General features: G+C 43.1%; 2 protein-coding genes across 6 annotated transcripts in view; one reads left to right on the top strand and one right to left on the bottom strand.

Annotated features, from left to right (window-relative positions):
* The window catches only part of lgals8a (galectin 8a), a 35,891-nt gene extending 12,471 nt beyond the window's left edge, over nt 1-23,420 (top strand). Inside the window, exons 3-10 of one of the 4 annotated variants that reach the window (XM_038814412.1) lie at nt 4,227-4,437; nt 8,002-8,121; nt 8,731-8,787; nt 8,878-8,904; nt 10,939-11,027; nt 11,884-12,049; nt 17,870-18,015; nt 22,994-23,420. In XM_038814412.1, the coding sequence (XP_038670340.1) occupies nt 4,227-4,437; nt 8,002-8,121; nt 8,731-8,787; nt 8,878-8,904; nt 10,939-11,027; nt 11,884-12,049; nt 17,870-18,015; nt 22,994 (817 nt within the window). In that variant the 3' untranslated portion in view covers nt 22,995-23,420. Of the gene's footprint in view, nt 1-4,226; nt 4,438-8,001; nt 8,122-8,730; nt 8,788-8,877; nt 8,905-10,938; nt 11,028-11,883; nt 12,050-17,869; nt 19,787-22,993 lie in introns of those variants that run through there. The other 3 variants (XM_038814404.1, XM_038814395.1, XM_038814387.1) reach the window with 3 other exon arrangements.
* Nucleotides 22,726-24,428, bottom strand: part of heatr1 (HEAT repeat containing 1) — a 95,879-nt gene continuing 94,176 nt past the window's right edge. For both annotated transcript variants that reach the window (XM_038814348.1, XM_038814341.1), the window contains exon 45: nt 22,726-23,078. In XM_038814348.1, coding sequence (XP_038670276.1) covers nt 22,990-23,078 — 89 coding nt within the window. In that variant the 3' untranslated portion in view covers nt 22,726-22,989. The remainder of the gene's footprint in view (nt 23,079-24,428) is intronic.

Below are 24,428 nucleotides of genomic sequence, written 5' to 3'. Positions count from 1 at the left end.
TACCCTGTCCTGAATCCCCTCAGTGGTAGGAGCGGGAAGGTTGACACCTGTTTACGTAGGAAGTCCCGCACCTGCAGATACCTGAATTTGTTTCCCCTCGCCAACCCAAACCTCTCCTCCAGCGCCCTCATACTCGGAAAGCTCCCCTCAATAAACATATCCCCCATCCTCTCAATCCCTGCTCTCCACCATATCCGGAACCCCCCATCCATACTCCAGCTGAGCTTCTTGTTTGGCTTACTTCTTCCAATGTCCTTCCAAAGCGTTAGCCTCACAGCCGTCATGACTGACTCCCAGTTTTCTTTTCTTTTTACATTTTTTGTTATTCGTTCATGGGATGTGGGCGGCAAAGTTTATTGCCCATCCCTAATTCCCCTTGAATTGAGTGGCTTACCTGATCATTTCAGTGGTGGGGCAATTAAGATTCAACCACGTCGCTGTGTGGGTCTTGAGTCACATATAGGCCAGACTGGGTAAGGACGGCAGATTGCCTTCCCTGAAGGACATTAATGAACCAGATGGGTTTTTACGACAATCGGCAATGGTTTCATGGGCATCATTATACTTTTAATTCCAGATGTTCTCTTTGTAAAAATCAAATTTCACCATCTGCCGTGGTGGGATTCGAAGCAAGGACTCCAGAGCATTACCCTGGGTCTCTGGATTACTAGTCCAGTGACTACGCCATCGCCTCCCCAGTTGTCAGTGTTAGTGGTTGACACCTTTGTATCTCGCTTGCAGGTGCCTGTGTAGCAGAGGTATGAACACTCAGGAGTTTATGGCCCAGTGGCCAAATAACTGTACAGAATGTCTTTAGGTTTCGAGCCACCATCTACCCATTGAACGAGGCTGAGCGAGCGCAGACGTCGTTCATTTAACAGTGAGTGCATGCTGATGCAATTTATAGGCTCCACGATCTCTGAATTGGTGACCTTGTCCTGCCAAGTGATGTCAAGGATACATCCGCTAGCTGCGGGTGTTGGGAATGCTGTTCATAGAGTCTCATCTGGTAATGATCAGATCCAGCTGGTGCCAATTCACTTATCTTGGATGTATCCAGGGCACCTTATGGCTTGGTTTATTCTGAATAAAGGTATTAGTCATACAAAGCAAGTGAGAGAAGAGTCACGTAGTCTTTGTCCATCCTCATTTCCCAAGCCATGACGTCTGAGGCAGGGAGGGCCATGCCTCGTCTGTACCCACCCTTCTGCTGAAACCCCCCCAGTGGGCAAAAATGTCCTGACTTGGAGATTCTGCTGCTAGCAGTGTCAAGCTCCTCCTAGAACAGGTCTTTCGCCTCTGTGTTGGAACACCACATTCAAGCATAGATGTTCATGAGGTAAACTGGCCCAGTTTGAGCTGAGAGGTGGGTGGAGTGGGCATGTTCTGGACCATTTGTGAGAAAGTTCTATCATTTAAATATGGCGTGTTCCTTGCTCATGTGTTTCCTCTGAACTCTTTCCCCTGCCAGATGAACGTGTAATGTTTTTCTTTCACTGATCCGCTTTTGGCCAGCCTGGTCTCTTGGAGAGATGCTATGTAGATGTTCAGCCTATCAAGTTCCATGTTGATAACAACTGTCTTGCGATCAGCTGCAAGATGTCTGTCAGTCCCATGCACGTGGTCCTGATGTTCCAGCTTGCCGATTGAAAAGTTGACACCTTCTTTATTTTTGTTTGTTTTGTTTGTTTTTGTGATGTTTTTGTTCATTTGTTACGCAGAAACCCTGAGCTCTAAACACCCATTGAAGCAGACGGACTTTGGTGAGTCAGTGCCTTACTAGTCGGGGGGCCTACCCAACTTGTGGTGGGCAGTGGCTAACTGATGGATTACAATGGTGTGCCCTACCATTAGCGACTGCCTGTAGCACTCTCTCTACTCCAAGCAAGTTGGGCTTATCACTTGTAACTGCTGTCTACTGTACTGTGTTAATGCCGTGCATCAAAACTGGAGTCTTCCCAGCAGGGTGCAAGCCTGGGCAGAATTTGTGGAGACCGTAGGTAGCCCAAACATCAAAGTTCCCCTCTCCACCGCTCTTTGTGGGGCTAAATGAATATAAAGCACTATGTTTGCCACTGGCTTGGTTGCAGGAGTTGCTGGAAAAGTGACGTATTTAGACTCAGTTCATCTTTGGGCTCCATTCCAGATTCTTTGTCAGGACTTATTCCCTGAACATTCCACTCTCTCAAGGTATTCACAAGGCATTGGAGCTATTCGGCCATAGTTGGGAGGGGTGGGATTACTGGCTGGGGCTTAGACTTTCTTTTTTACATTGCTGCGAGCCAACAGTGTGGGCTGAAACTGCGAAGCAAACTAGCAAACAAAAGTGAGCAGCACGATAACTCTCTTCACCCGAGAGGGTTCACCAGACGAGAACCATTACACCTATCTGTTGGACACACAACATTGAGGCAATAGAAAAACATATCGATGCAAGTGAAGACAAATTAAATGATCAGGAAGGGATGGAGAGTTCAATGGTAATGTTGCTTCAGAGAGTAAGGTCCATGCACGGGATAATAGTAAAGAATGTCATTGAGGTGACTATATCTGAATATGCAGAACATCCAAATAAGATAAATGAATTAGTGGCACAAATAGAGATAAATGGTTTTGACCTAATTGCCAATGTAGAGAGAATAAAGACAGAATGGAAAAGGAGGAGGAGTGGGCCTGATAATAAAAGATCACATATGGGCATTAGTGAGAAAGGATCTTGGCTCAGAAAATCAGGAAGTAGAATCAGTATGGATGGAGATTAGGAATAACAAGAGTTAAAAAATATTGGTGTGGGTAATTTATAAGAACTAGGAGCAGGAGTAGGCCATCTGGCCCCTCGAGCCTGCTCCGCCATTCAATGAGATTATGGCTGATCTTTTTTGGACTCAGCTCCATTTTCCGGCCCAAACACTATAACCCTTTATTCTTCAAAAAACTGTCTATCTTTATCTTATAGGTCACTTAACAATAGTTCTCCGATTGGACAGCATTAAACAGGAAGTAAGGGCCCTTCCTGTTGATTCCCTTAGCTCCTATTTCTTTTATTTTGTCTTTATTGTTTTTGGTTCATGGATCGTTCATGGAGGCATACCTTAAAGTTGAACAGAGGAAATAAGGAACTTAGTTTCAAAATAGTACACTGTGTTAGAAAGTTTTGTATTTTGGGCTGAGGAACCCAGGCTTTATGGCACCCAAGTGATTAGAGGGGTTCTTTTCTATTGTTTGGCTGGTGGCCATTGGATTGGCCAGGGACGGCATTCTGTCCGGCAACAGCAATTAGTTCCTGTCAGGCAGGATTTTTTGCAGAACACCCAGGGGAAGCCACTCGACCCTCAAGGTGGAAGCAGCGCGCTCTCTTTCTCTTTCTCTCTCCTCTGCTGCCTACTCTCTGAAGGCAAAGGCTCCTAGATCCTGAAAGAAGAAGCTATGTCTCTCTCGAATATCTGCTATAAGACTCATCCTTTTACTTTCAGCATTATTTTACACCCCTCTTTCTCCTCTGTGTTTCTTTGTGCATGTATGTATGTAGAGGGTGAGGCCAGTTAAAAGGGGGAATTAGAGATTAGATCGTAGTTAACAAATTGTATATTTTGCCAATTAAATTCTTCTTCTTTGACAATAATTTGCTAACGAGTATGATTCTCCACCTATGTGATACTGGTCATGGGTTCTGTGGGTTCTTGCATGACTGATGAGCCCAATCCGAGATCCACATCTTCGACCGCACACTTGGCAGGTGTTTCCGGGAAATGGGATCAGTCCTTTGACTCTAGATTGCTGGTATTCCTTTCTGACCCTCCTTTTCCGGGCCTCCTCTTGCTGTTGGGCGTCCTGGAAGAACTGTGCCTTCAATCAGGAGGTTCCTCCAAGTAGGTCTCTTCTGAGCAAGGATCTCCCAGGCATTGACGTCTTGGTTGCGTTTCTTGAGGTAAACCTTCAAGATGTCTTTGAAGCGCTTCCTCTGCCTTATTGTTCGGAAGTCTTCCTTGAGCTGGGGAAAGAAGATTTGCTTTGGCAGCCTATTTAGTTATAGTTACTGTTAATGATAAAAAATTAATTGTGTTTAAATTTACAAACCTGGTGACTGTAGTTATCATCAACCGAAAACCGTGGGTATTGTAAGAATAAAAGTTCATTTTAACCGTGTCAAGTGGGGCTGAGAATTGACTGCGCACTGTCCCAGGGTGATGTAACAGTAATAAAGACATTGTTGAACCTTTGTACAGATTCCAAGTGGATTTACAGTGTGGAAGTAGTGACAAACCTCGTGCAGACATAGCCTTCCATTTCAATCCACGTTTTCGAAGGTCTGGGTGTGTGGTGTGCAACACTCTGGTGCAGGAAAAGTGGGGACGTGAGGAAATAAAATATGAGATGCCGTTCAAGAAAGGAGAGCCATTTGAAGTAATTTTCTGCATAATGGTTGACAAATTCAAGGTAATGAAAGCTTTTCGTAATTATTTTACTCTTTTGACTTTGTGTGACTCATTTAAATGACTTGATATTTTTCCTATATTCTATTCCTGTGTGATCTGTTTTAAGATATTGGGATGTGACAAAGTACTGATTTTCTTTGCAAACTTTTTATGCCATGCTGCATTTTTCAATAACCTGCTACGCCATTGTAGATGTGACATGCTTTGCTCAATTTCTAAACAAACGGCAGCAGATTGGATGCAATAGCCCACTCCTGCAGTTGACCTTAAACTGTTTCTACCCTGTTTTTACTTTTTGTGGTAAATACATTGACTATCTCTAACTGTTTGGATGTTGCCCACGGCACTCCTGTGCAGCACTGCAGGCCGAGTATGTATTCAAAATCCTCGGGGAGGGAGGTTTGGGGGGGGGGTGTCCTTTTGTATTTCGGATTTCATGTAATTTTGATGTTTAGATGCCGCATATAAACTTGCACAATAGTAGCCTAACCCTAGGCTAGCTACATTCCAAAGTAAATAAAATGACTAGAAAAGTAACATTTTCACTGAATAATAAACAGAGGGAATCAGTAATGAGTTTTCTTTTGACATGTTTACCATTAAAACCGCAATGGGTAAATCGTGCAAACGATAGACTTTCCACGCTAAAGATGAAGGAATAAAGAGCGCTTTTTGGATGTGTTCGGTTTTCAGATTTACGGATAAAGGGTACCCGACCTTTAGTTCAGTTTTTAAAAGCGGCATTGAGGAACCAGCAATGAATATTGCAGAAATATGGATGACAAGTAAAGCATCAAGTGTGGAAGGAGGGATAGTTGCCGTGAACAGGTGGGATCCCTTCAGGGAAGGTGGGATGTTCTTGTCTGGGTGGTGGATAGACTTTGGGGCGGGGGGTGTTGGGACTTCTATTTTATTTCTGATTTGCAAAAGCTGTAAAGAGACACCATGGCCGGTTGGGATGTGAAACAGGACTGCAGTCAGCTGTTGCTACAACACTGCAGCAGAATTTCTCAACAAGTTGTTTAATAGACTTTGCAGTAAAAAAAAAAATCTGTATATTAATTGAATCTAACCTTGGCTGTTGAACTGGGTATTACGCATGATGAGCTCCAACTCTGGGGCGGCACAGTGGTTAGCATTACAGCCTCACAGCGTCAGGGACCCGGGTTCAATTCCAGCCTTGGGTGACTGTGTGGAGTTTGCACTTCTCTGTGTGGGTTTCCTCCGGGTGCTCTGCTTTCCTCCCACAGTCTAAAGATGCGCAGCTTCGGTGGGTTTACAGGGATAGGGTGGGGGAGTGGGCCTAGGGTTGGTGCAGACTCGATGGGTTGAAAGGCCCCCTTCTGCACTGTAGGAATTCTGTGGTTCTTAACGTAACTTTCTCTGTGCAATGCTTGATCGTTGAACTGAAACAAAATTATCTAAGTGTTTTGGTCCACTATCTAGTGTTTCGGTCCACCCAAAGGCTTCTTTAAAATAAAAAAGTTAGCCAGCTAACTTCGCCTTCTGTGATTTTCCTGGGGTTCCCTTGTAAATATGGAACTACGAAATTCCTTCAGTTATTCCAGTCACATCCGTACCTTCAGCCTTTTTTCCTATTATTGATGCTTGCAGATAGGACAGTCAGAGTGTATCATCAGAGCGCAAGATGTCATATTGTTGTAATTATAGCAACAACGTAGAGCCCTGCATGTGCGAACGCAAAGGGGAAAAGTGTGGAATCTCATTTTCTATCTTTATTGTGTTCTTGGTTTGGTGCAAAAAAATTGGGCAAAAATACAATTAACTATTCTTTTATTACCGAGGAAATGGGAATGAGTCAGTAAAAGCGAGCTGTATCAAATGCCCTTATCTCAGTTGTGTCAGCACAATTACATTTGCTTGAGGTATTATTCAGTTTGGAGCAAACTAATTCATTGCATCATGCTAATGAGTTGGTATTGGGGGCATGGGTGAAACAAATTGAGTTTACGGATTGTTAAGTAGCTTGGCAATATGCAATGTGAGATGGTTGTTATACTTGAGGTGGTGTAGTGCTATTCAGCCAACAGACCTCTTATTTAAGTGGATCTTAGTGTCGGACTATTTAAGAAAAATTAATTTGATTTCATGGATGGTGCAATGCCACTTCATGGCACAGCACCATTTCTACACCACGTATTTTCTGAGCAATAACATGTATATTTGGCCACTTATGGTGTTCGCTGGGATAGTGGGAAGGCAAGAGGAGGAAAACTTTTCTTTACTGCATTTGTGATCTGAGCGTTGATGATTTGGGGGAATAGGACGTGATGATGTATCGATTAGTCTGGCAGGAATGTACTCCGTTGAATAACAATTTTTCAGAGCTCTAGGATGTGGATAGCGGTATCCCACTGGGTTTTGGTTCTGGAGCCAGTTCTGTTCACTAATATACCAATGATTTGGATTTTGATCTGGAGGAAATGGTGCCAAAATTTGCAGATATTAAAATAGGAGGTGTGATTCATTTTTTAAGAAGCAAGTTGCAAAATCATATTGATAGATTGTTGAAGTAGCAGATCAAGCATGAGGTGTTCGAATCCATGGACTCCCTACAGTGCAGAAGCAGGCCACTCGGCCCATTGAGTCTCCATCAAGCCTCCAATAGAGCACCCCACCCAGGTCCCCCGGCCTATTCCCAAAACTTCACCTAACTTAACCTGCACATCTTTGGACTGTGGGAGGAAACCGGAGCACCTGGAGGAAACCCACGCAGACATGGGGAGAACGTGCAGACTCCACACAAGGTCAGAATCAAACCTGGGTTCGTGGTATTGTTTTGGCAGCAGTGCTAACCACTGTGCCACCCTATTATTGGGTTACCTCAGTTGTAATTTTGGTTAAAAATAAATTAACTTCATTCTATTCTGGAAGCAGGTTCTATGTTGTGGAAGATCTTTAAGATTTGGGACATTAAAGGCAGCACTTCACATTGATAATGCGGTATAAAAAGCCCACATTTGTTCTGTCATAAGATATACTGGATAAAAGACACAAAGTAATGATGAGCCTCCATGAACTCTTACGACCTCAGTTTGTGCAGATATTGGGACTTCAGAGAGGGGGATGCAACGCAAATTTAGTTGGTAGTTGCCTGGTGTGTAATAACAAACAGAAAGATGAAAAACTTGGGTCTTTAACAATGCTGGTAATGGATAAAAATTATGGATGTTAATGAAACGATGGGAAAGCAAAATTAGAACAGATTGTTTCTAGTGGCAGAGGAATCTAGAACGTAGGTCTTTAGGTGGAGGTTAATTGCAGAGAGGATTTATAAAATTAGGTGATAAGAGGTAGATTTCTCTTCCAGCACTTACTGTTCCTTGTTCACTTTGTTTAAAGTTTGAGATTAATTTGGATGAAGGATCGAAGGGAATGGGACAAGTGAATGTGATCAGACCTATTTGCTCATGTAGAGAGTTAATGCTGACACTAAATGGGCTGATTGGTGTGTTTCTGTGTTTATGGCTGTTGCATGTCACTGTCCTTGACCTGCACTAATCTGCTCTGTCGATATTTATTTATTTATTTATCTATCCACTAGGTTGCAGTTAATGGAAAACATTTCCTGGACTACCAGCATAGAATAAGTGTGGATAAAGTTGACACACTTGGAATTTTTGGTGGAGTCCAAATTCAAACAATTTGCTTCTTGAGCAGCTCTGTAAGTAAGGAGTAAATATGCAATTTGTATTGGCATATTCTGAGTGATTTTAAGGAGTTTAGAATTGTTTTGAAACAAATGTAACGCTAAGTGACGGTAGAAGGAAAGCAAGCATGGTCTGATGCTAGTAGGAGAAGGTTCTTTATAATTTGTAAGTAGGTTAAAATAAATGTTGCCTGTTTGTAGCTGGGTCTTTGAAACCACACCAACCCAACAACAAATAATGTACATACTAGTGCTGAGGTCATACCCATTATATTACTGTTTATTCCTAATCTTTGGAATCATCAGTCGGAAGAGCATCAGACTTTTAATCTGAGGATCCAGTAAGGGCTGGTTTAGCACACTGGGCTAAATCACTGGCTTTTAAAGCAGACCAAGGCAGGCCAGCAGCACGGTTCAATTCCCGTACCAGCCTCCCCGAACAGGCGCCGGAATGTGGCGACTAGGGACTTTTCACAGTAACTTCATTTGAAGCCTACTTGTGACAATAAGCCATTTTCATTTTCATTCATCTAGGATAGTGGATTTCACTATTGAAGATGCTCAATGCTCTAACTGTTCCAAAAACCATGAAATGTAGTAACATTTTCTGTCCTGTGTCTTTAGGAGCAGGAGAATCCATATTCGAACCTACCAATAAAGAAGATTGATGCAATTGGGACTGTAAGTCTGAGCAATTATCCTTTCAAAGTCTCTTTCTTCTGTCTTAAAAGTTATTACAACTTGACTTATTGATGTTTGTTGGAATTTCAGCACACAAAGCCGAGCAAGACTCAACTGGTAAGTGCATAATCATTTGTTAAGACCATTTTTAGAAAATTATACTTCAATTCATCAGCTCTGAAACTTTGTAAGAGCACGTTCCCAACCCACTCCTTTCTCAGCTGCTAAGAAAACAAATGGTATGCCTCTAGTTATAAACTGGTAAAGCAGTAGAATAAAAATATTTATAATACCGCAATGTCCAAACACAATAAAGCATCTCCAAAGGTTACATTTCTCAGTAGCAGATCTCGTTTGCACCCCCCCTCCGCCTTGCCTGTCCCCACTTTTTCCTTTCATTTCTTGCTGTTTACTTTTTCCCACCTGTACAATATTTAACTTCTTTTGGGTAGCAGATTTAAAACTGCATGGGATATTTGCGAAGAATATGATTGAAATCTCTCGAGCCAATGCAAACTCCAAAAGAGTATTTTCACTTTCACTTTAAAAACAGTCGTTTTGTCAAACTATCAAGCAAAAATTATGATTTTGGAGGACGGTGCATGTTGGCGTCGTTGTGGGGGTGGGTGGTTGCTGGTCAAGGCGTATCAAGGTATTCCCCCCTCGGTCCATTCAATTTGCTTTTGTCTGACTGTTCCTTGTTTCTCCTTTTTATTTCCCCTCTTTTTTTTTCCCCTCAAGCCTCCTTCATTTCTCTTCTATGAGATCTGACCAGAGCCTTATATGGTGTGTATTGACTTTCTGCACTGTAAATTCTCTGATAATCTATGATTAATCTGGGACAAAGGTTCGGCACAACATCGTGGGCCGAAGGGCCTGTTCTGTGCTGTATTTTTCTATGTTCTATGTTTCTCATAGCATGAAAGTTGCTGTACGGGGAGACTACTGAGGGGGTGGGCAGCGATGGAAATACAAGTTAAGAAGGAGCAGGTTGCCAGTCAGGAACAATCAGTGATTGAACGGGAGAGACTTGAAGCAAGTTGTAACACCAGTTCCACTCAAAATAAACATTCTCAAGTGTTACACAGCTCTCAAACTGCAGGCAAAGTGCTTTTAATACGGATGGTCCCATATCAATTAGAATTAGAATTAGAATTAGAACAGTACAGCACAGAACAGGCCCTTCAGCCCTCAATGTTGTGCCGAGCAATGATCACCCTACTCAAGCCCACGTATCCACCCTATACCAGTAACCCAACAACCCCCATTAACATTATTTTTTTTAGGACACTAAGGGCAATTTAGCATGGCCAATCCACCTAACCTGCACATCTTTGGACTGTGGGAGGAAACCGGAGCACCCGGAGGAAACCCACGCACACACGGGGAGGACGTGCAGACTCCACACAGACAGTGACCCAGCCGGGAATCGAACCGGGGACCCTGGAGCTGTGAAGCATTGATGCTAACCACCATGCTACCATGCTGCCCCTTTACTCCATCTTTTCCTATGATTGGAGAGTCCTACATTCTGATCTCTCCGCTCTGACTTTTAAGTGGCTTTGTTTCAGTAATATAGTCAAATGCTGTGGTGTTTTGTGTTGAAACAAGAACCGATTAGCTTATCAGTTGCAGTCAACTTTCCTCAGCCCGGTCAGTGTTTCCAACATCTCTGGAATGCCTCCTAGCACTTGCTGTGTTTCTTGCACCAGTGATTGTTTGCATGTAGCAGCTAGGGAGCCTTGGATGGAGGTTGTGAGGAGGAAGGGCTGCACTTGGCTGCACGTTTGGGGCATGACCTTGGGTACCTTTTCCATTACGTTACTAACATCCTTCCTCCTGCCTGCCAACAGTGGATTGCAAGGCTTGGAATGGAGCCTGTGCCCAGTATTCAGTTAAGAAAATGTGAGAGAACACAATAAAAGTCAAGTGGGTAGGCATTGCTACTGGTGAATGTGTGAAAATCGGCTTCAAGTGACTTGGCTAGGTTTTGACGAAAAATAGGCAAACCTCTGGTGGAGCGCACTGTTAGAACATATTACAGGCCAGAATGGGCAGGAAACTTATAGAATGGGACTGGAAATCCTAGTCTGGAATCTATATATTAATTGCTCCAGGTTTTTAACAATTGGAAGATCTTTTGCTTTTTAGGCCACCCCTTATATGGGTAAAATTAAGGATGGATTGAGCCCTGGTCGGATAATCACTGTTCAAGGCAAAGTCAATAAGAATCCAGACAGGTAATTTAATATTAGATGTCTGAAACGATCTATGCATTTTATCTCTTGGAGTGCACTGTGAAACTCATTAAATTTTGAGTCGCGGTCCAACAATTGTCTTCCATGGCACGCAAGAAATGCGATGAACAATCCTCTGTCAAAGCAGTGCATCTCCATTCGATAGCACATGTGTGTGCATGTAATAAATAATATGAAAAAGAGCTGAGTCAGAAATTGATGTTCGACTTTAGTTATGTTCGAAAGTCTGTAAAACGTCAAATAAAATTGCAAAAGAAAATGCAGTTGTGATATTTGGTGGGACATTGTGCAGCTGTATTGAAAGCAGACCGTCGCCGGCAAAGTACCTTTGTTACAGTAATTTACGTACCTTCTGGCATCATTAGCCAACTTGACATTTATATTTTAAGTAATGATATTTGTACGAAACTTCAGTTGCTTCAAATCTTTAAGGTTCTGAAACTATATTTCCAATATTAAGGAAGATCCATTTGACCCTTGATTTAATGTTGGCTGGGTTTCCGTGATCCAGGTTCGTCCCACCACCACTGCCAGTGAGAATGGAGAATTTGGTGCTCAGCCAAAACTCCATTCACTGTAGCCGGACCGGAGAACAGATGGAGAATTGCGTCCCTTGTCTTTCCTTCCATTCAATATTTCGGATAGATCCTTTGTCATACGGTCTTGATCTTGGGTTCTTTAAGATAGTAATCTTGCTGCAACTCTTTTCCTGCGATAAATATAAAAAGAATTTGCGCCCATTGTTTAATTTAGTGATATCTGAACCCAAGGTACTAGCAATAGAGGTAAATACTGAAGAGAAAAAAATCTGTATTGTAAATGTAAATCTCTTTTTCAGGTTTTTTATTAATCTCCGTGTGAGTGATTCTACTGACGTTCCGTTGCATTTGTCATCTCGTTTCAAAGAGAGAGTTTTTATTCGAAACTCATTCCTCTATCAAAGCTGGGGTGAAGAGGAGAAGAAAATAGAATATTTTCCTTTTAACGCAGAGGCATACTTTGAGGTACATCGTGTAGTCGGAATATGAATCGTAGCTCTCCACGTCAACATTACTCAAATTTAATATTTAAATCAAAGGTTGAATTTTTAATCCTTTGATCACAGCATCGCGAAGGGTAAAGAACAACTGTTTATGCAGAAGCCTTGGAAAAGTTAATGTCAATCTATCTAACACTTTTGTTTGAGCTCAGTGTCCTGACCTGGACAAAAAGTATTTTACATACGGTGCTTAAATTTAAAGCCAAACTAGATCCACAGTTGAATGGCGTTGACCATAACATTTTACATAACTAAATGGTCTTTGGGCTCTCTGATGATTTAAATAATTCTAAGAGGGGAAAATGTGTGGGAGAAATTTTTTTTAAAAATAGCACCTTTATTACAGTGTGTTAGTGGTAACTTGTCCACGAAAAGGTAGTTGAACACTTTGTGAAAATACAATGAAATGAAATGAAATGAAAATTGCTTATTGTCACGAGTAGGCTTCAATGAAGTTACTGTGAAAAGCCCCTAGTCGCCACATTCCGGCGCCTGTCCGGGGAGGCTGGTACGGGAATCGAACCGTGCTGCTGGCCTGCTTGAAAAGCCAGCGATTTAGCCTTGTGAGAATCTTATACTTATAAGAATATTTAAATAACAGTACAGCATGGATTCCGAAACTAGCAATAGTTATACACAACTATACACAAGCTCCGTGTGGCAATCCTGGAACACCCTACCCCCTCTCCTTCCCCCCCCCCCCCCCCCCCCCCCCCAGGAAGCAACACAACCCCCCCCACTCCCTCCCAGGGAAGCAACACAACAACACTCGTGTCTCAACTATACGTCAGTCTTTCAGGAACTTTGCGACTCTGCTATGATCCATGTAGAACCATTGGTGACTTAATAGACTCTGGTGACGTTTGGCTCAGTTGAGCTGGATTTGTGGGAGTAGATTGGCGGTTTGTGAATGACTGTCCTGGCGTAGAGTCCACTGGATGCCCCAGAATGACAGGAACCACTTCCTGTCAAATTTACACAGCAACATTTCCCACTACCATGTGTTCTGAAAACTTAGTTGTTAGCGTAGGTGAACGTGATCTTTGTGTCTGCAAGTTACTCTGCTATTAGTTTGTTTCATGACTACAGATACTGGACCACGTTGGTTCAGAATAACTCCAGGCAGCCATCGCTGGTTACTGCTAAAATTCTTTGCATAGACATAGTCAACTGGATTGAAATGCCTCACTTTTTTTTTCAATTGAGACACTCCCACGGTTGGAGTGGTGCTGGTGGTGCCATATTTTGGTTTATCTGACACGCAGAACAGGATTTTACCTATTTCTCCAAGTCCTGATCAATATTAGGCCACCAAACATACGACCTTGCTAAACTCTTCATTCGGGAGGCACCCGGATGAGCCTCATTAGCTTCATCCATGGCTTACGAATGACCAGGAGGTGGAAAAACCACTCTAGACCCCCAAAGAATGCAACCAGCCTGCACATTCAGCTCATTACTGCATTTTACAAATGGTCTCAGTTCATCATCCTCTATAGCAAGGGGCCATCCCTGCATAAGGAATCTTCTCAGCCAGGACAGGATAGGATCCCTGTCCGCCCATGGTTTAATCTCTTTTGCACTTCCGGGAGACTTTGAAAGTCTTACAAGCAAGAAAATTGTCTTTGGAGGAAATACTGGGGGCGATTCTCCCAGCCCCACGCTGGGCCGGAGAATTGGAGCAACCGCGCCACGACGCCCTGGCACTGGCGCGCAATTCTCCGAGGTGAGGAGAATCGGCGCCATTTGTGCCGATGTGTTTGGCGCAGCGCTGGCCGCTGGAATCGGCGGGGCCGCCAATTCTCCGGCCTGGATGGGCCAAGCGGCCGCTCCGACACGACAGAGTCCTGCCGGTGCTGTTCGCCCCTGGTCGCTGCCAGCGGGAACGCTTGGGGTGCGGCCTGTGGTGGTGGGGGGGGAGAAAGGAGGGCTCCCTCACCGGGGGGGGCCCTCCGATGGTGTCTGCCCCGCGATCGGGGCCCACCGGCCTCTCTGTCGGCGGGCCTCATTTCCTCCGCCGGCAATGTTATATCCCTGTGCCATTTTTGTGCGGGGCCTCCTGTGGGGACGACGGCCACTGCGCGTGCGCTAGTTGACACCTGCCCAACTGCACATGCGCAGGACCCAAGGCGGCGCGTCTTTTAGGGGTCTGGGAACGGGTGCCGACGCCGGAGTAAAACACTCCGGTTTTTACTCCAGCATCAGTATTTAGTGAGCGGGATTCTCCCAACGGGAGTCTGTCTTGGATGGAAAGGGAATATGACTGAGTGCGTCTGCGTTCGCGTTGTCCTTCCCTGCCCTGTGCACAATGTTGTACTGGTCAGCTGAAGATGTGAGAGTCCAGCACTGCAACCTCGCCGAGGCCTTGGGAGGAATGCATCTGCATTCACTAAAAAGACTCATCAACGACTTGTGGTGCATACATCTGGCGAATGAGTGCCCATAAAGATACTGATTAATCCGTTTTACTGCGAAAACGCTGGCTAGACCTTCCTTGTCTAGCTATGAATATCCTTTCTTTGCTGTGGTCAGTATGCATGCATGATGCAAATCCAATGGATTTTTCTGACCCGTCCTCCACCAGATGAGAGAGCACTGCCCTGACGCCATAAAGGTGAGTCTTCACATGACGGAGTGAGCTCTCTGTACTGATCAGAGTGAATCAGCAGATCAGCTGATTGTAGCAGTACATACACATCCTTGAGAGTTTTCTCTTGTGCTGGCCTCCACTTCCATTTGGTCTTTTGTGAAGCAGATATGGTGACACCAACACTGTTGAAAGATCTGGTAGAAATTTCCCATCGTAGTTCAGTAAACACAGAAATGATGTGAACTCAGACACATCCCTAAGATTTGATACTTTTTTGATAGCTCAAAACCTTTCCTCCACAGGGGACAGACCCTGAACTGTGAATATATGACCCAAATGTTCCACATACTATCTGGAAGATGCATTTTCTACGCTTCAGACACAGATCTGCCTCTGAAAATCTCTTTATTTATTTATTTATTTATTTATTTATTTTTAATATTCTAAAATAAATTTAGAGTACCCAATTAATTTTTTCCAATAATGGGGCAATTTAGCTTGGCCAATCCTCCTACTCTGCACATCTTTTTGGGTTCTGGGGGCGAAACCCACGCAAACACGGGGAGAATGTGCAAACTCTACACAGTGACCCAGAGCCGGGATCGAACCTGGGACCTCAGCGCGGTGAGGCAGCAATGCTAACCACTGCGCCACCGTGCTGCCCTGAAAATCTCTTTAACACTTGATCCAGGTTGTTGAGGTGCTCTTCCTCCGTTTTCCCTGTGATCAGGATATCGTCCAAATAAACTCTCACACGGGGAATCCCCTGCAACAGCTTGTCCATTGTCCTTTGAAAAATCACCGGACTAGAAGCCAGCCCAAAAAACAGACGATCGTATTTGAACAAAACCTTGTGGGTGTAGATTGTGACCTACTGCTTTGAGCTCTCTTCTAACCAGAGCTGCTGGTGGGCCTGACTCATGTCAAATGTCTTGCCTCCTGGAAAAGTTGAAAATAGATCTTCCATCCTTGGCAACAGGTAAGTTCTGTAATCCCTACATGTGTGCAGAGTACCATCACTTTTAAGAACTGGAACATTTAGAGCTACAGAGTGTGAAAACTGAATGGGTGTGAAAACTGAAAACTAGCCTTCGAAGCTGCTCTCGCTCCTCCCCCACTTGCATTTCATAGTATAGGGCACTGTCCTGGGCTTGAAAAAGCAAGGAGTGACCCAAGGATCCACAAACAACTTAACTGTAGTGCCCTGGAATGTACCCAGTTCATCTGTGAAAACCTCAGGATATTTCTGAATGACATCTTCTGTCACTTTTGTGTGCTTTATCTCACTCCAGTTCAACTGAATTTTCTTGAGCCAGTTACGCCCAAGTAGACTAGGCCCAGGCCATTTTACTACCAGGAGCCGTGTTCTTTCTTGGCTGTTATACGCAATGTCCACCTCTAATGCTCCCAAGTAATGGTATAGTCTCGCCATTGTAAGTCGGAAGGTTGATCCCTGCCTTAGTAAGGGCTGGCACCTGCTTAAAGCCCCAAATCCTCCTAAAGCTTTCCTCACTGATAAAGACAGTAAGACTCTGATAAAGATGCAGAGGCTCCTATGTCCACCTACAACTTAATTCTCTGTCCATCACAGTGCACTGTAGCATAGGTAGGCTTTGGGCATGCCTCACTCACATTATAAATGTTGTAGGAGGGCTCCTCTTCCTGCTCTGAGCTTTCCAGCTGATGCATAGCAAACTGAGGTTTCTTTGAATTTGAATTTCCCTGCCCAGCCTTGGACTCCGCACTCGTGCATCTTTTAGTCAAGTGTCCCTTTTTGTTGCAATTGTGACGGACAGTGTACATGAACTTGCCATGATTTGCATAGTGTGTGCCTTCACAGCTGGCTATTTTGATGCACCGCACCTGGCTGTGCCCCACCATTGGTCTTTTGAGTATCTTTTGCATTCTTGGCAGCCATTTCCATGCCCTGAGAAAAAGACTTGGAGGTCAGTGTGGCATCTGTTAAGAAACAATGCTGTATGTTGTCTTCATTAATGCCACAGACTAATCTGTCCCAGAGCATGTCCTCTAAAACTGCACCAAATTCTCAATGCAAGTTGACGCAATTCAGCCACAAAGATAGCTACAGACCGTCCTGCCGTACAAAAGTGACTATGGAACTTAAAATGTTGGACAATCACTTAGGATGGTGGTGATTCTGAACGAGTGCAACTAAATCTGCAAATGAAATGTTCCTCCGGCACCTGTGATGCTGCTAAATTCCTCATCAGCTTATATGTCTTTGCCTCTCCCACACACAAGAGAATTGAGCGCTCTTTAGCCTCATCTGCAATTCCATTCACCAGGAAAGTGTCTTTCCTTCTTTTCCATCCAGCCCTCGTGCCCCTCCACAAACTCACTGATAGTCCCAAACCTAGTCATGGCCACTGACTCAGGGTTTTTTTGTCGGTAAACTCATGAAAGCCCTGCTGGTTAGAGGTCTTGACCGCCATTCACCTTGCAAACTAGCTACTCACTGTACAAGACTTTGTGATGCCATGCCGCACCTCGAATTATTCTTGTCCTGTTTAATTCTCATCACCAAAGAAATGTGGTAACTTGATCACTAAGAGTTAGCCGAAAGAATTGTGAAAATTCAATCTTTACTTCTAAAAATATTGAAATAACAGCACAGCATGGATTCAGAAACTAGCAGCAGTTACACACAACTGTACACAAGCTCTTCATGGCGATACTGAAAACCTGCACAAGCCCGTGTGACTGATGACATCACTCGCACATGCTCACACTTGCTAAGACGTCCATACATATAGTAATCATCTTCCTATTTGACTAGAACATCCTATAGCAGTGTTGGAGGGCTCTTCTTGTGTCTGTAGAAGGGGTGACACTGATCTAATTGAAGAATGTAAAGAGTGTTCAATGGAGAGATAATTTAACCTTGTGCTTGAATCTCTGGGCTCCCAGCCGCGTGCTTCTCAGCAACGGAAGGCAGCGTGCCATTTGCTGATGGCGGGATTCTCTGCTCCTGCCACTGTGTATGGGAAATCGCATTGAAGCCTCCTCATGCTGCTGGGAAACCCACAGGCAAGGGTGCGCGGGACCAGAGAATCACGACGCCAGTGAACAGCCGGAGCATTTCGGCCTACAAGACTATGTTGCTTTGCCTTTTATAGTGGCACACAGAAGGATCTGAATGCTGCCTAGTTTTATACTCTTGTGTTTGTGTTCCAGGTTGTAATTTACTGTGATTCTGACTGCTTCAAGATTGCTGTTAATGGAGAGCATTTATTGGAATATAAACACCGGTTTACTGACTTGAGCAAAATTGATATGTTGGAAATGGATGGAAATATCCAGTTGCTCCATGTACAGACTTGGTAGGTGGAGAGAAGTTGCCGACCAAAATTAGCATTTCTGTTACACCAATAACTGGGTGTGTAACCTATCGAATTCTGTTTCTGATTATAGAAAGAGTACGTGATCAAATCAAGAAGAAAAATAATTTCTTGGGGACTGTTGCATCATGCTTGAAGTTCTAGCTTTTGTTTTGCAATTGCCTTATTGAGTTCAGTTAAACCACACAGTACTCGAGAAAATGGGATTTTGTGGATTGCACCATTTTCATAGAACCCCCCCCCCCCCCCCCGAATAACGTTCAAAATTATTTAAGTGTTGAAGGAGTTTCAAGTAATTGTCGGAAATTTTGCTTCGAGATTCAAATTGCCCACAAATTTGACCCAGTGTCTTTAAATATGTATTTTTAATGGCTGAAATGCATTGAGATATTTTGCTACTGTCCTGACCTACAAAAGTAACTCGGACGGTTAATTAAACTTTTCACTTGTGTTGTGAATTGGTGCAACTTGAATAATGTTGATTAAATAATGTTTGTTATTCACTTGTCAAAAATCCTGAACAGAACTTGGCAAAGCCTGTAAGTTTGAATGACTGACATATGTTTACATGGATAGTCAATTAAAGCTTTCGTTTTCCAGACGGTAGTACTATTATTTGCAAAATCTCCAGTGAAAGAAAATATATATTTTGGCTTTCTTGGCCTGATTTATCAATCTATTTCGCATTACTCTGGCATTCGGATCACAAGATAATTACTGATCACAAAAGCCATTCAGTCACATCTTATTCATTGTTCTGAAAGTATTTTAAGTGATTCTTACTTGTGTCTTCAACAATTCCAGAATTTCTAACTCTTCCGGTTTATCTAGGAGTGTTCGCTTTTTATTTTGGAGGGATTAAGAATGTCCTGTTATGAACCTTAAATTTACCAGCTTATGAGTATTAACCTGCTTTCCTTGCGTTTCTGTCTAGAGCCGGACACAATTTAGAAATGCAGCTGGTACTTTGTGGCATTTGCGCCTGGCTCTGCAAATGATGCAAAATAGATCTCACCACGAGTTTGAGCAACTTTGCTGGGTGACAAACTGCATCACAAATGTACGGTCCAAGAGTCGATACTGACTGATTGTTCATTTGCTAAACGATGAACGGGGAATTACTCCTAATTAAAACGCCCTCCAACTTTGTTCCATAAAAATATTGCCCATTGGGACCTCGAACTAAAAGTGATGTTGACTCTGGAAGTTGACTTGGACTGCTCAACATGCTTGTAATGACGTACAAAATTGTAGTTTGCATTCTGAATCTGGATTGTGATTCATGAATAGTCAATTAAAGCTTTAGTGAAGGAAAACTTGTACCCGACAGCAGGTGTACTGACCAAAACCTGTAACTGGCTGCTATTGTTGTTGAACATGGATTTCTATGAAGTTTATTCTGTTTCTCACGGGCTAAATGATCAGTGTATTTGGTAATCGAGTAGGAAGAACTTCAATACTAACAGCATTGATGTTCTAATCAGGTACCAAGTACATTGCAATATAATGTTGTTTTGTGTTTACATACTAAAAACATGTCTATTTTAATTTTGCGGGTTGGCTATTAATCTAACTTGAAACTTTATTTTTGGGCCCTTAAGCCCATGTCGGCATGTGTTCCTACATACTGTAAATTAACACATGAAACTCTGTTTTTGTACATAATTTATATGAAGACAAAGCTGTGGAATTATTTGATATTTACAGATTCTATAATGCATTCAAAAGAAATAAAGTTCTTACTTTAGACATTCTTTGTTGAAATTTGTGTTGCTGCAAGTAATATACAACAGGAGGTTCTGATGTGAACGATCGGGTTACTTTCCTAAGAATACAGTACAATAGGAGTCAATTGCTCCTAAGAGCTAGCCAAATACTTCCACTTCCAGTATTTATCCAATTCTCAAAGTCATCAAATTTGCATTGATACGATCTCCATAGAGACTGCTTGAATAAACACTGATCAACAAAACCACCAAGATTTCACCTTTTTTTAAAAAAGTATTACTAACATTACAGTTTGTTCGGATTTACAGTATAAATCTAGTTCCTTTTCTACTTTCTTATTCCACCCGATAGTTCCCTTCGGCGTCTCGTCTCAGGCCATTAGACGGTTACGGGGAGTTCCAGGGGGCACTGGCTCGGCAGGGAGAAACTCCCCGAGGCCCAAAAGAAAACAGCACTAGAAACATCCCACCAAACGAGCCTGAAAGTGGACTTTGTTTCATGTCTGCTGAATCTTTTGATTGTGGATATAGTAGCAGCTGTGATTGCACTCCTCTCCAATATAAATGTCAGCTCTATTACAGTAATGAGTCTTCTCTTTGATCCTTCCTAAGCTTCGATAGGTCAACTACAGCACAATCACATGATCCAAATTTAAAGATACAGTTCCAAACTAACAGTCTCAAAATCTAATATAAACTTCACCATTATCTGTGTGTGTGGAGTTTGCACTATCTTTGCACATCTGCTCCAGTTTCCACAGTTCAGGGATGTGCAGGTTAGGTGGGGTTGCAGGGAGTGGGCTTGGGTGGAGTGTTCTTTCAGAGGGTTAGTGCAGACTCGATGGATCAAATAGCCTCCTCTTCTGCACTTTAGGAATTCTATGGTTCTATAATAACTTAACATTTGAGGCAACGTATTCCAGATCATAACTAACTGTCTGCCCTGCCTCTTAATGTGTCCACTGGTTACTCTTTCCTCCCTCCCCCCCGCCGCCGGAAACTGTTAACCTTTAGTGATTTTGAATACCTATTAAACCTCTCCTTTATTTTCTGCTCCAGTTCTCTCTCGTTTTCCTCCCAACACCTAAATGAAATGTTTTGTATCTTGATGTTTAAATTGTAGAGATCAGTTATCCAAAGCACAATGATCCTTGGCCTTTTAATTCACAACTGGCATTTACAAAGCACCTTTAACTAATTAAAATGTTCCACGGTGTCACAGCAAAGCAATCAAAACACAAATCAACACCCAGCCAAAGATAGGAGTCATTAAGACTAGTGACCGAAGTTAGAAGTATTTTATTTTTTAATAAATTTAGAGTACCCAATTAATTTTTTCAATGAAGGGATAATTTAGCGTGGCCAATCCACCTCTCCTGCATGTCTTTGGGTTGTGGGGGTGAAACCCACGCAGACACGAGAATGTGCAAACGCCACAGTGACCCCGGAACCTCTGCGCTGTGAAGCAGCAGTGCTAGCCACTGTGCCACCTTAAGGAGAAGTGTTAAACAGGTATTTTAAAAATTCAATAGTAACAGCACGAGAGGAGATTGTCTGATTCTCCCTACCCTTTATATTGTTGCTCGTTCTGGGTGAGTGTGCTTAACACTCAATTTGGCTCTGTTTCGTTACTTAGCTTTGGAGTCGTCAGGTATCGTTAAGATACCCCCACAAGTTTCAAGGTCAAGTTCAAAGCAATAAAACCATACACCAATTAGTAAGTTCAAACAAATGAGTTTATTATAATACAATTATAAACTACTCATGCACACGCTAAGATGACTAAACTATTCGTACCACTAAATAGACCAATACTTATCTGAATAAGGAACTGCCGGATCAGGGGACAAGGGCCTCTTGCTCTGCACTGGGTCCGCAGACTTCAGGTTGGTACGGGTTAAAAGGGGTCAGGAGTGTCTATCTCTGGTAGCGATCGTTGTGAGACACTTACTTGCTGACGGCTGCTGTCCGAACCTCCTCTCGGTCAAGGTCTTCGGTAAAGGCTGGTCGAGAGTGCTGGTCAAGAAGAACGAACTAAGTTTGGGACCTGTCTTTTATAGGTCCCAGGGCTTCGCGCCCTTTTGGGCGGACCCTCTATCTGCTGGGGATCGATTGGGTCTCTTCCCAATCAATTTGTTTGAATCCCCCAATACTGAGGCTGTCCCTCGGCTACTGGGCGGGCCTTCAGGTGCTTTGTCTTCGAACCCCGCTGGTGCCGGGGTGTCTGGCTTCCCATACAATGTTGCAATCACTTCCCCATTTGTGTCCTTTGTCTCTGGGATCGTTCCATTACTATGCTAACTGTCCTGGAGATTGCCTCATTAGTATGCAGAATATTCGTTTCGGTGCTGTCTGCTCTCTTAGCAGACAGAATACAGTGGCTTGTTGCAGCCTGCTTGTGCTGCAAACTTTGTCTGTTTTACCCTGCAAGCTTTGCATTCCTCCATTTTGTATTGAGGGAATGGCCAACTTCGGTGGCTACAGTATGAAGTGCTTTATGATTTCACTTCCAAATGGCCTAGCTCTAATTCGAAAGACATCCGTGAACCAACTGAATTCTTACAATAATCTGGTGCTAAATCACAAATTGCCAGATTTATTGAATTCACTTTCACAACTTGCCCTGGTGAAGCCATTGCTGGTTTACCACAGCTAACTGGGCTATTATACCCACCTGACTGTAAAGTATATTATTTTGTCGGATTGGAATCGTTTCAATAAATCCCAATTACAAACACTAAACGGGGCTTACTAGGATACGGTGGAGGTGTGGACTTAAGTAGGGTGCTCTTTCCAAGGGCCAAATGGCCTCCTTCAGCAGCGTAATTTTTATGATTCTTTCTCCTGGACTCTCAGGTCACTTAAGTATGTGTCAATTCCTTCCACAACATTACAGACCATTATGGTCAACCCTTTAAGGTACTTAGTCCAACACATTCCATTGTGCTGCATAAAGAAAGCAAAATGGTTTATCAATCTGTTTATTAAAAGTTGTCGGGCGATATTAGTGATCATTAGCAACATGGGGACTAAATAACACACATTATCCAACCTGAACCACATCAGGCAGTATATCAGAATTATTGATTTTCATACATATGAAGATAAAATTCAGTACCGGCAGCACATTTAAATAGCTGTGCAGATTGCAAAATTAATACTGTAACCTCTACTGTACATATAAAATTACATTTATAAACTTTTATAAAAACTCTGTACAACTTTGTTTTCAGAAATAACTTTGCAGTGGTTCTCCAAGTATGACTTCAAGTTGCTGGATAACTTTCTGACAATTGTGCTCCACCTCTTCGCATTCATCTGCAAAACAAAGTACACAACATTTAATTAAAAAGTCCTTCCGCAAAATTGCGGACGGTGAATGTGGGTCACTGACATGCTGCTGAGTGTACTTGATGTTCTAGAATCTCCGATGTCCAAGCATTTACGTCTACTTACAAGTTAACTACCTCAAGGCACACTGCTCAACCTTTCTTAAGCAGGTGTGTCAGTCACAAGTAAGCTGTAGCACACATTAAAACCCAATGATGTATCTCCTTTCAAAAATACGTAACATTTATCTATTATAATGTGCAGCAGCTGATATTGCCTGGAACTTTGTGAGGTTCGTCATTTTTATAAAGAATTATACAAAGCTGAAAATGTGAACTGAAGTTTTATTTTACCCATTTAGGTGAGTGAATGAGACTGAAGAAATGAAATTATTCCTGGGCTTTTGGACAAAACAGGCAAATCGACACCCCGCTTTACTTTCAGCCCAATTTCCTTTTCTATTGATTTCAATAGATACAATTTTTAAAAATTCATTTATGGGATGTGGGCTTTGCTGGTTGGGCCAGCATTTATTGCCCTTCAGAAGGTGGTGGTGAGTTGCCTTCTTTAATCGCTGCAGGTACACCCACTGTGCTATTAGGGAGGGAGTTCCAAGATGTTGCTCCAGTGACAGTGAAGGAACGGCGATATATTTCCAGGTCAGGGTGGTGAGTGACTTGGAGGGGAACCTCCAGGTGGTGCGGTTCCCAGATATTTGCTGCTCTTGTCCTTCTAGATGGTAGTGGTTGTGGGTTTGGAAGGTGTTGTCTAAGGAACCTTGGTGAGCTACTGCAGTGCATCTTGTAGATGATGCACACGGTTGCAACTGTTCGTCGGTGGTGGAAGGCTTGAATTTTTGCGGAAGGGGGAACAATCAAGCGGATGGCTTTATCCTGGATGGTGTCATGTTTCTTGAGTGCTATTGGAGCTGCTCTTACCCAGGTAAGTGGAGAGTATTCTTTTACACTCCTGACTTGTGCCTTATAGATGGCAAACAAGTTTTGGGGGATCAGATGGGGAGTTACTTGCTGTAGGATTCCTGGCCTTTGATCTGCTCTGGTAGCCACAGTATTAATCTGGCTAGTCCGGTTCAATTTCTGATCAATGGTAACCTTCAGGATGTTGATTGTGGGGGATTCAGCGATGGTAATGCCATTAGATGTCAAGGGGCGGTGGTTAGATCCTCTCTTGTCGGAGATGGTCATTGCCTGGCACTTGTGTGGCACGAATGTAACTTGCCCACTTCTCAGTCCAAGCCTGGATAATGTCCAGGTCTTGCTGCATTCAGACATGAACTGTTTCATCATCTGACGAGTCACGAATGGTGCTGAACCTTGT

This window comes from Scyliorhinus canicula, chromosome 1, assembly GCF_902713615.1.
Source record: "Scyliorhinus canicula chromosome 1, sScyCan1.1, whole genome shotgun sequence".
Classification (NCBI taxonomy): Eukaryota; Metazoa; Chordata; class Chondrichthyes; order Carcharhiniformes; family Scyliorhinidae; genus Scyliorhinus; species Scyliorhinus canicula.
This window is presented reverse-complemented; position numbering and strand designations above follow the sequence as displayed.